This window comes from Stegodyphus dumicola, chromosome X2 (assembly GCF_044657685.1).
Source record: "Stegodyphus dumicola isolate Sdum_Otavi_A_Nest chromosome X2, ASM4465768v1".
Classification (NCBI taxonomy): Eukaryota; Metazoa; Arthropoda; class Arachnida; order Araneae; family Eresidae; genus Stegodyphus; species Stegodyphus dumicola.
Window position 1 is genome coordinate 41,228,636 of NC_140781.1, and position 12,443 is coordinate 41,241,078.

General features: G+C 32.7%; 1 protein-coding gene across 1 annotated transcript in view; it reads left to right on the forward strand.

Moving 5' to 3' along the window:
- The window catches only part of LOC118201535 (uncharacterized), a 205,154-nt gene that overhangs the window by 41,250 nt on the left and 151,461 nt on the right, over positions 1-12,443 (forward strand). The window contains exon 4 of the mRNA XM_085809493.1: positions 8,947-9,074. Coding sequence (XP_085665619.1) covers positions 8,947-9,074 — 128 coding nt within the window. The remainder of the gene's footprint in view (positions 1-8,946; positions 9,075-12,443) is intronic.

Here is a 12,443-nt window from a genome sequence, read left to right on the forward strand (position 1 = left end):
TAAAATATTTAAATTTAGAAACACATAAATGAGAATAAAAATATATGTACCATCATGAAAGTGTTTTCATATTAAAAATTAATGCATCCTGAATGGAGTGTTTATAATCGAACAATAAAGCATTTTGCATTTATATTATTCATTTATATTCATAAGCGAAATTTTTACATAATAATAAATTATAAATATAATATATATTGCAGTAATGAATAATAGTACATAATAGCAAATTTGAAAATTTTGTATAGACGAGGATCAAAACAATAAAGGAGTCTCTTTTATTGTAACCACTTTCAGTATTAATTCAGAAGTCAAACAAAAATCAGCGTTATATTAAAGCCTGGACAAGAATAAGCAAGTGGTGCCATCTGTTGGTGAAACCAGAACTAAAACATAATTTCTTTAAAGGCCGAAGGCAAAGATGGATTGGAAATACGATCGTTAACTAGAACAGAAAGATTTTTTTTAATGTGAAATGCCTCTAGAAAATCCAGTTCTCCAATGGAAGATGTTTTTTGAATAATTTTGGCAGCAGAAAAATTGAAAGTGTGATTTTTGGACCAACAATGTTGAGCAACAGAAGACTTCCGTGTTTCCTTTTTTCTAACAGCGTCATGTTCCTTGACGTGAAACTTTAAGGCTCTCTTAGTTTGGCCAATGTAAATTAAACCACACTGGCAAGGAATCCTATAAATACCCCAGGAATTCATATCCGGAATGAGGTCCTTGAGTATGGAACTTGGAATTTTATTGGTGGGAGAATAAACAACCCGAAAGTTAAATTTCTGTAAAATATGTGCAACTTTATAGCTAATTGATGAAAAGAAGGGAATGACAACAGAATTTTTATAATCTCCTAAAACAAGAGTGTGTCTTTTAGTGTGTTGAGATGAGAATTTTTTAACTGCTTTATTAATAATGTTGGGTGAAACCCTCCTGTCAATAGCTATTGCTTTTAAATAATTTAGTTCTTCATCAAGGGCTAGTTTGGAGGAGCAAAGCTGAAGAGCACGGAAAACATAGGAATAAATTGAAGCTAACTTTTGTTTAGTTGGATGACACGATTTAAAGTGTGGTGGAAGGCGAACCGATGAAGGTTTACGGTAAACCGTAGTACTGAAGTTGGATGTGTTACGTGTGACCAGAATGTTGAGAAACGGAAGAGAATTGCAAGTCTCAAGTTCAAAAGTGAACTGAATAGCAGGATCAATAGAATTCATTGTTGAAAGAACTTTATTTAAATCATCTTTATTACCTTCAAACAGGGTAAAATTATCGTCTATGTAGCGGAACCATGCTGGGAAGTTTAAAGTTTCAAACAATTTTGATTCATAACAATGCATGTAGATATCAGCCAGGATGGGACAGGGGGCTTCCCATGGCTAATGCCTCAGTTTGCTAGTAATATTTATTTTGGGAAACAACATGTGTTTGTTTCAAACAGATTTGAGTGAGAGAAATTAACTCATCAATTTCGATGCAAGAGAAATGAAATTCATGAAGTCTGGTTTCTAGACATCTTAATGCACCCTCCACTGGAACATTGGTGATTAATGATTTTACATCAAAAGAAACCATGAGTAAATTTCTAGGAGAAATGTTTTTAATCTTTTTTACAAACTCTATTGAATTTTTTATGGTGTAAATGTTATTGTCTAATAGAGTTGAAAATCTAGAAACTAAATATTTAGCTAATGAATACGAGGCAGTACCTAAATTAATCTTGTCCAGGCTTTCTTATCTTATCTAATCATTATTTCCTGTCTTGTTCATTTGCGGTTTTGCAGCTGAGGATGGTGGTTCGGTAAAACCATCAAAACTAGTCCTGTGAAAATTTTGAAAATATAACGCTGATTTTTGTTGTTTGACTTCTGAATTAGTATTTATTCGGCATGTTATTGTGTCTTAATCACTTTTAGTATGTTGAATTTTATCTTCATCAATTTCAAGTGAGCTTCAAGTTGCAATCATGTCTTGTATTTATTTTTAATTAATAAAATGGCTGAAAATTCAGTTTTGTAAAGGTATGATAAGTTGAAAGGCATTAAAAATTTTATTGCTTTGTTAGAAGTATATGTACACTCATCTTTTCTTTTTAATCAAAAATTGCTAAGTTATCTTTCTTGAACTCATTTGGAAAATGTTTATCACATGGAATAGCTGAAAATTGATCACTTTCTTGAACTGAAATATTATCCAGCACAGTGTCAAACAGAAATTGGATTTCTGATCCAACTTTCATTTTCTAAGTTTTCAGGAAAATAGAAATGAAATTTAGTAATGAGTCCTGTTCAGTAAAAAAAAAAAAATAATAATAATATCATGTTTGTTGAGTTTGTGACATTATTTTCCAAGAGCAAATCTTCAAATGTTAGTAAAGAAACAACTTTCTTGCTTTCCATGTCCTTGATTAGGTATTCTAGTTTGTTTCACAACCTGATTTATTTTGTCATGTAGAGTAAAGATAGTTATGTTAGAAGCTTATTAACTAAAATTCAGTTAATTTGTTTTTACAAATTATTAAAAAAATATGGGATGAATCCTCTAAATAGCCAGAGTTCCAGAGTTCATCAGTATAACAATAATGGAGCTCAGATTTAGATTCTGTCAGAAATATTTGGACCCCTGACCATAATTCAAAGAATCTATTTAAAACTTTTCTACTTGACAACCACCACAGTTAAGTGTGTAAAAGGTGGTTAATGAGATTACTACACATTTCATTGAATAAAATTGTAAACAGTAATAAATTACCTGTCCAACTTTTAATAAAATTCAAAAAATCATTATATTCACAGATTCATCTAAAACAGCCTTTAGTCCTGTGAATATTAATTTGGTAGATAATGCTTTGTAATGTATGCTGCAGTGTGTGAACTGTGCATCTAGTGCACTTTCTGTGGCAAAAACTCCATCACAAACCTGCGATTGAGCGTTCACTATTAGCAATACTTTTATACATTTTTTCCAGTGTATTTCATTGCTGGTGATAAACTCATTAATTTTAATAAAAATTCCATCCTTTGTATTATGATTTTGAAGAGACAGAATAAGAATTCTTCATTTATGACTTGTTCTCATTCAAATCAAATGTAAGCCATCAACTGTGCAAAGTTGATTGCATCTGTCCTTTCATTGAACTTAATCGCAAAGCATTTGCTTTAGTTTCCCATTGTATTTTTGATTAGTGTTTGTTTGACCTTGAACTGTAATTTCATTTATTCTTCATAAAACACTGTCTTTCGACACAGAAACAACATTCAGCTTGTCTGCAGGAGTAGGGCCAGGAATAGATGTCACAGTGTCTTTGGCTGCAGGTAATATTAAAAATTCTTCAATAATATTTGATTTTGCACTTTGTGCAGTGGGATGGCGAATGTGATGGGCGGACTTTAGTGGACACTGAAACATGTAATGTTCAGGGAAAGCGGAAACCCTGAACATTACATGTTTCGGTGTCCTCTAACATCAGCCCAGCACATTTGCCATCCCTCCGATACTGGAATAGAATTTAGAAGATTCATCATTAAGCACCATAAAGTTTTCCAAAACATCAAAAATTATATTGATTTCCTATACTGCCAAGGACTGGACCTGTGTCATCCTTAGCTTACAACCCATAATAATCCTCTAAGTTCAGAAAATGCAACAATAAGAATATCCACTCTCACCCTCATATTATACAGGAGTGCCTTTAGAAAACACACTTAAATTACTCCATTTATTGAGACGACTGTGACTTTTCTCATACTACTCAAAAATGAACTATGAACTACTTCATACTGTGCAGTGTGTAACAGATACACCAGTACTACATACTATGTACCATGAAATGAATTCATAAACTATGCTGAACTATGAACAGTATCATGAATGAACTTATAAACTGTGAACCGTGTGAAACAAAACAAAACAAACAACGAACCACATTACCTTAATCACTCTCCCCCCCCCTGCCAACAAATCTCCAAACCGAAACACAAAAGAAATATATATATACATCTGTAAGTAACTTACCATATTTATCCATTGTAATTACTGTATTTATCCATGCAACTGCAAAGTATCCGTGTAAAGTATATCTTAGTCAATGTTGTCTGTAATGCAAATTACGCACCTTTAATATGTAACCATTATGAATGCTGCAATGTAAACAAATGCCCGAGCATGGCTTTAGCATGCCCCGTGAGAGTGCACTTCCATAGATGGTTAGTGCAGTGGGGCGATACCAGTTTTGCCCATGGCGATGTTTTAGTGATCCATGTACTTCTTTCTGTCTGTCTGCTCATCAATAGTAATTAAGGAATGAAGTAATTGCATGTTAGTTTTTATTTCGATTTTTTTTTTTTCATTTAAAAAGGCCAAGCACTTTACCTATTAAACTGGTATTGTTTTTTTGAAAATAACCATAACAGAAGCGGTGGTGTAGCGTTGAGTGATTTGAAATTGTTAACACACTTGAGCCTGGGGTCATTTTCATCCTTGTTCTAAAAAAGAAAATCTACATTCCAAATAATTTTCATTGTATTTTTTGTAGCAGTAGCATTTCATTTTCTGGATGCTTTTCAAGGTTCAAGAATGTCTTTGTTAGTTATGCTCTGTGTCATTGTCATTCTAGTTGTGCCAGTGTCTTCTGTCAGCTGTTTCCTCATTATTATTATTTTTTTTTATCCCCAACTATTTGTCCATTACAACAGTATTAGACCTTAAAAGTAAATAAATAAAATATATGAAAATTTGACATGGCCAACTCTGATTATTTTTTGCTGTGTGAGTGTGTAGTAGCCAAAGTTTGTGCACATGTGTTTAGCTATCGGTGTACAAAGTAAGAGAACAGACAAATTGGAGTAAAGTTATGATTCACCAAGTTAAATTCTTGGAAATGTCTACTGCTTATTTTAGTATTGGATCAGTGGGGAATAATCATTAGTAACTCGGGACATCGTCATAGACCATATAGATGCAAAATCTTGACCTACAGGGGTTGGACAAAAATATGGAAACACCTTTAAAAAAGACATGTTTCTTTGCTTAATAGGGTGTAGGAAACCCGTTGGCATCCAAAACAGCTTGCAGTCTTCTCGGAATGGATAAATATAGTTCCTGTATGTTTGCTAAGAGAATATTATACCATTCTTCCTGCAAAATGGTGGCAAGTTCAGATAACGATGTTGGCAGTGGATAACGAGAACGCACTTTCCGTTCCAATGTAGACCACAAAGGTTCGATAATATTCAGATCTAGAGACTGTGGTGGCCAGGGGAGATGGGACAACTCATCCTCGTGCTCAAACCAGTCCTGGACAATGTGAGCTGTGTGAACAGGGTCATTGTCGTCTTGGAAGACACCATCACCATCGGGGAACAAAGTTTGTACCATGGGATGAACTTGATCAGCCAAAATGTTCACATAAGTCTTGGCAGTCATGTGCCCTGACACAGTTATCATGGGGCTAGCAGAGAACCACGATATGGCTGCCCAAAACATAACAGAACCCCCGCCATGTTTCACTCTTGGCAACAAGCAGTCTGTATTATAGGCTTGAGATGGCGTTCTCCAGACGTAAACTCGGCCAGAAGTGGGAAACAATGTGAAAGAAGACTCGTCAGACCATATTACTCGCTTCCACTAGTCTATAGTCCAGGCTTTATGACTTAACCCTTTGCGACACGCATATTTAAAATATATTTTAATCTTTAAAAAAATGCCTTAGAATAAGTCAGATGAACTTACTTAAGTGCCTTTAAGGCTTGAAAAAAATTCTGCGCTTTTATTTTTTACGGGGGAAGGTGGGATACCGTTTGTCCCACCATGCAACTAGCACATGTCTTATAGCATATTGGTGTATAGCAGGAAAAAAAAAATCATATGGGGAATGAATAAACAAAATAAAGCGTGCATTCTAAAATATTCTTAATAAACACACTAAAATGCATTTCGTACTTATTGCATATATGCATGACTTGTAAAATTTTGCATATGCACATTTTGCATATATATATTTAATATTTTTAAATTTTAGGCACAAAAGAAAATATTTTCTTGAATATTATTTTAAGATTAAAATTTGATACACGTACATATGATACTAAATAAAATATTAATATTGGCACTTGATTCAAAAACATTTATATATGATTAAAATTGAAAAAAAGTCATTTTTCATGAAACTTTGAAGAACATGTTGTTTCATTCTTTTGTAAACATAGAGGCACTTCACATGTTTCACACATCCAAAATGTTCGTCGTTCTTCTTTCGATGTGCTGCAATATGCACATCTTCTCCTGCTCTTTCTCTTTGGCGTATGACTTACATTTTTTAGTCTCTTTTCTGGTTGTACGAAAGGGGGTTTTAGTTTTTATTTGAACTGGGGATTTCAGTTTTCTTTTCTGCTCTTTCTTGCCTGCAAGTGCCGTTAGACCTTCTATAACTGAGAGAAGAAAATCTTTCATTGTGTTTACATCATGATTGGGTTCGCGAACAAACTTAAATAGAATAAATGCGTTAAATATACTCGCATTTAAAAAGTAAAACAAAAAAATCATGTGCCACCATTTCTTGCTTTTGCGGTATATTTCATATAGTCCTTTCAGTTGATCAATCAGTCGACATATCCCATGTTCTTATTGTATGAAATAATGCTGTTTGGGCACAGTACTTTTTTTGGTCTTTCCATCTCGTTCTTTTCTATCAATTTCTTTTATTTCAGTTGACTTTTCCAAGCAAGACAGGATAGAAATGGATCTTTTATCCTTCCATTTTGTACAATAAATTAAATCATCGCTAATATTATATATTCTCTTGACATATATTTGTGGGTAGATACTTCCGATTCATATTTACAGTGCCACATGCATAGATGGGTCTGTGTCTTTTAAAAGTGAAACAAATTATAGCTACTTCCCTTTCTTCTTCAGCAATAACTTCAACCTCAGTTATTCTCTCTTGGATTTCAATTTCATAAGAATCAGAACTGACATCTGAAGCATTTGAGTCAAAATCGGATGGCAATTCAGCAAAAAGATTTAAAGCTTCTTGAGTTGTTAATTTTTTTCTAGACATTTTAGCACATCAGAGCAATACAACGGATGTAAAAGTGCGCGCAATCACGAAAAAAAATAGATGCAAAAAAGAAAAGAAAAAATAATCGTGAGTGCTGCCATCTATTGAGCGGAAATTCAAGTGTGTGGTGGGACAAATTTTAACCCACTTATTTCAACTGCAAAATTAATGTTATAAAATATTGAATCCAATTCAGATTTTTGAAAATAAAATACCTTTGAATATTAAAAAGAATCATACATATCATAAATTGTATACCAAAATTTTTTAAATATTGAAAAATGCGAGATACATGGATATCACTCTTGTGATCCTATTTTGAATATTTTTTGCTTATAAACTTAAGCCCTGGTATTGTAGTGACATCTACTGAGAAAAATAATAACTAAAATAGATTTTTTTTAAAAGATTAGAAAATTTCTAACGGAAATAGCTAACTGAGAAAATAAATATTAATTAGGTGGGACATATATTGACCCACCATGCCGCAAAGGGTTAAACACCACCTTTTCCTGTTACGGGCATTAGCATCACTGATGAGTGGCTTCTCAATTGCAACACGGCCAGCAATTCCTTGTTTATGAAGCTCCCTTCTAATTGTTTTGGTACTCACAGGGTTCGGTAACACAACATTCATTTCAGCAGTAACTTTTGCAGCTGTGGTCTTCTTATTTTTCGTCACAATTGCCCTTAATGATCGTCTGTCACGATCACTCAGGACACACTTTCGTCCGCGCTGTGATTTAGCAGATGATGTTTTTCCACTTTTCAAATATGCGGAATAAATCTTCGATACAGTACCTCTTGAAACACTAAACACCTCGGCTACCTTGCTTACGGAAGCACCTACCATACGTGCTCCAACAATTTGCCCACGTTCGAAGTCTGTTAACTCTGACATAATGCAATGACAACCTCACATAACAGTACTCCGACAACAACTGAACTGTTTAGCACATTTACGAAGTTGTATAGGTGGCGTCAGTAGTCAAAAACGCCAGCGCCACCTACATATTTCATTAAAATCAATCTTTCTTTTCAAACATGCATTTCACAAGGTGTTTCCATATTTTTGTCCATCCACTGTATGTCCTGATGTATAACATATCAGTTAAGAAAAGTTCATGACATGAGACTATAACTCAAAAATAAATTGAATGTGAGAAATGTTGAAAATATATTTACATTCATGAATATACTTATATTTACCCACTAAAGAAGTCCATATTTGTCATACTCATACTATATTATAAAAACTAGCATGTAACTAGCATATGCCAGGAAGGCTGTTGCTGTATGCAGTTTAGGGAAAGGGCACCAAAATTGGAAAACATGTATATGTATTCTGAATAATAGAGATTGGAATAAAATCTTAAAAGCGTGTCATTTTACTTTTTACCGTCAAAAATAATGTAATGTACCATAGTTTTAGAAACCTTGCCTTAGGCAAATACCCTTAATGTATTCTGCCATAATCAAATATTCCAGTTTAATTTTAGTAACTGCTTATAATACTTTCTTCTTTCAAGTTGTCATTTTCCTCCTCTTGTATTACATGTTGCATCTGTTCCTTGTCATTAACTGTTAATAACAAACACATGTATAGATTTAAAAACAAATGTATTTGTCATTATTATTGTGAGATCATCATTGTGACTAAACTAAGAATGATGGCTAAAGATGCAGGGCACATTTAATAAACAGCAAAATTTTACATTCATTTGGCATTTAAATATAATACAATAGAAAGTTGAATTTTCTTTTTAATTAAGGAAGTGTGCTATCAGAATTGAGAGCTAACAACATTAAATTAAAAATGTTGTATGGTAGTATTTATTTTAAATAAAATTTTTATTCAAAAACTGCTTGTTTGTAATTTTCAGCAGAGGCAGAAAAGTTTGAAGTACCTGATAGAAGATCTGAAGCTCATCAGAAGAGTTGGGAAAATCTTGGTATTTCTAGTTCTAATGTCTGGAAAAAGAAAGCCTCTGAAAATTCCAGTGATCAAGATGTAAGTATGAGTTGAGTTTAATGTAATACATAACCAATAATGTATTGAGTTATTTATTTTGTGTTGCATTTAAAGTATTTAAGTATATTTTCTATATAGTCAAACGTCTTGAGGCCCTTTGAAATTTTAGACATACTTTTGAATTTCCAGAGGAAAGCTTAAAAATTAGAAAGGCCAGATGAATTGAATGGAAGAAGAAATTTCAATCTAAAATTATGAAAACAGTCTATTTCTTATTAAAAGCATATACCATAATTTCCAGAAGAAAGGCCGCATCAGCGTAAACTCCGCACTCAAGAAAAATGGTGGAAAAAACTAAAATTACGCAGAAAGGATGCAATAGATTAAATCACGTGTGACATCGTCATGGACCATATAGATGCAAAATCTTGACGTATGTCCTGATATATGACATATCAGTTAAGAAAAATTCATGACGTGAAACTATAACTCAAAAATAAATTGAATGTGAGAAATGTTGAAAATATATTTATGTTCATGAATATACTTAATATATTCAACCCACTAAAGAAGTCCATATTTGTCATACTATATTATAAAAAATGTTGCAACAATGAGATATTAATTTTGGATGACAAAAGAAAATTTTAAATTTTACTTACAAAGGAATTATAGTAAACTGTACATCAAACGAAGCCATCCAAATCTGATTCTTCACTACAGTACAAAGTCCGAAATCTGGACGTCCATTATCCGGAGTGATCTAAAATCTGGACCTCAAAGCTAGAAACATTCTTTTTCATTAATGCTTTACACATGCGCATTTGATATTTTCTTCCATAATAAAACATGTGGAGATTTCCATTTAAAAATTCTGATTTTTAATTTCACTTAGGCACTAAATAAAATACCTCGTTACGGAAAAACAATCATATAAGCATAAATTTGTAAGATTAATAATTTGGCTCCTTAGCTGAGGATCTACTTGGCATACATCTCAAACTGAAAACTATTTTATATCCCTGATGCCGACCTGGCGAGTCATTATCTATTATATTTTACTTTCATCACCGCATGTTTATCAATACATTGCTTCAGTAATAACTCATGCTGTAATATCTAAACTTTTTTTTATAGTATTAATTGAATAACTAGAGTATGACAACCTTTTATGCTAACATTATGCTTGACAATGATTATAGATTTTTAAGTGCTCTAAGAAATGTTGAGGAGGAAAAATTCAACAAAAATTTCTTTTCATATGTTTTGTTCATGAAATTAATAGGCCAAAAGATTACACTTAGTGCTGTTTTAATTAAGAATAACCAATATGTTATTCACCATAAAACCAGAAGCGGCAGTAGAATATGTTTGCACCGGACAGCAGATTTAGGGAAGACGAAATTTTTGGAATTTGGGGAAGAACCGAGCGGCAAAAAAGTCATGAGAAGTTTTTATGATTTAGGGAAAGCACTGGGATCCAAAGTTTAGGAACGGTGAAAATTTAGAACTTAGGAAAGCACTTTGTAGCAGAATTTAGGACCTGTAGTGACTGCACCAAGCGGTATCGTACGCCAGCCCTAGATAAAGCCTTAAGTATATGGGGGAGTTTATTCAGGACTCGGATTAGTTTGAAGCATGTGCAAGAAATAAACATAGGTATAGTAAATAACTAAACTAATACAATTCAGGCTCAATTCAGTATGCAATAGGATGAAGACAAAATTTAGCGAAACAACTTGGCTTTCATTGCCAATCTTGTGATACACAGCAGATAATGTATAACTGATGCTTTTTAGCTAGGCTAAAATTATGTGTACTGATTCTAAGGCATTTCAATAAATGTAGCAGACTGCACTGCTCCCTAATCTTCTAATTTTATCCAGCTTATTATTTTTTGCAGACTGTTATTATTACAGCAATTTTATAAAAACTAAGGTTGAACTTTCGATTATGTCAAAAGGAGTTTCCAATTCTGGAGTTGCCAAAGGATCTACAAAGCGAAACCATGTTTTGATGTCCATTAAACAAAAAGTGGAATTGCTGCAAATGCCGCACTCGCTGAAAATTTAAGTTTTAAACACGTAAATGCCACAGTGTTTCTTCTGGAAATTATGGTATTTAAAATTATGTAAGATACTGAAAAATTGCATTTCACATATAAAAGCAGGTATATTTTTGTAGGCACTGAAATATGTAAAATACCTTAAACTGTTATGAAGTTCTTTCCGTCATGAAATTTACCAAAGACTCTACCAAACTTCTGCCAACCATACTGGCAGAAGTTTGAAAGAAGAAACTACTCTTTATTTAGTCAGATATCAACAGTTACAATTCATGGATATAACATATGAAAATCTTAAATTGCTTCTCATAATTTTTCATCTTGTATTGCTATTGTTTTATGTTCAAATAAGATGGCCATTAACTTATTTTGTTGCTAGAATCCTGTAACTGAAAATACTTCACAGAATGTTATTCCATAAAAAGGGGTCTCAGATCTTAATCAGTTTTTCAAAATGGAAAAGAAAAACAGATAAACAGCAATTAACTTAGTTATTCTTTATAAAAACTAAATCAAGAATTACAAAAAAAAATATAGCAGAAAACTAATAATATTTTCTGATATCACGCTTATCCATAGTTGGTGCTGAATTGTAGTGTGTGCCTGTGGTTTTTGTTTGCTGAAAATATTTCAGTAGTATTTCAATAAAAAACATTGCATGTAAGATTTTCATCATACATGCAATGTTTTTCTTTGGTAGAATGATGTAAACTGTAAATGATGTAGTTTCATTGATGCAGAATTCCCTTTGCTTATTGGTTATGATCAAATCTTTAAAAAGAAATTGTAGAAAATCTACTTTTGAATCATACATTATCCATAAGCTCTAAAACATGCCATCAAATAAATTCATGTTTAATTAATTTTAAAATTGGTGTGTTATAGTGGGCCCTACAGTTACCTGCCATTAGAATATATATTTCTGTCATTGCTTAGAAATATTAGAAAGTGCTTAGACTGTTATAATTGCTTAGACTATTAAAATGTGTGGTTCTTTTCTAAATTTCTGCTCCAAAACTTTTGGTTTCACATGGAATAGCCTTTTGTTCATTTCATATGGGATAGACATTAATTTGACATTCTTAAAGCAATGCCAACTTTCTGAATCACCAACAAGAAAATTTCTTAGAGCCTCAAAGAGATTTTTTTTTCCATTGTTGTAATGTAGCAATGCTTCTTCAGCTTTCCCCCCCTTAAATTATAATATATACTGTGACTGAAATCTGTAAATGCACTTGTTACTGGAGACAAAATTCGCTTTGCTTAATTATTTAGCAGTTTGTGTTGTTTTCCCCTTCAGAATAGGATTCAGTAGTAGGATATTTAGGCTTCTTTTATGTTTC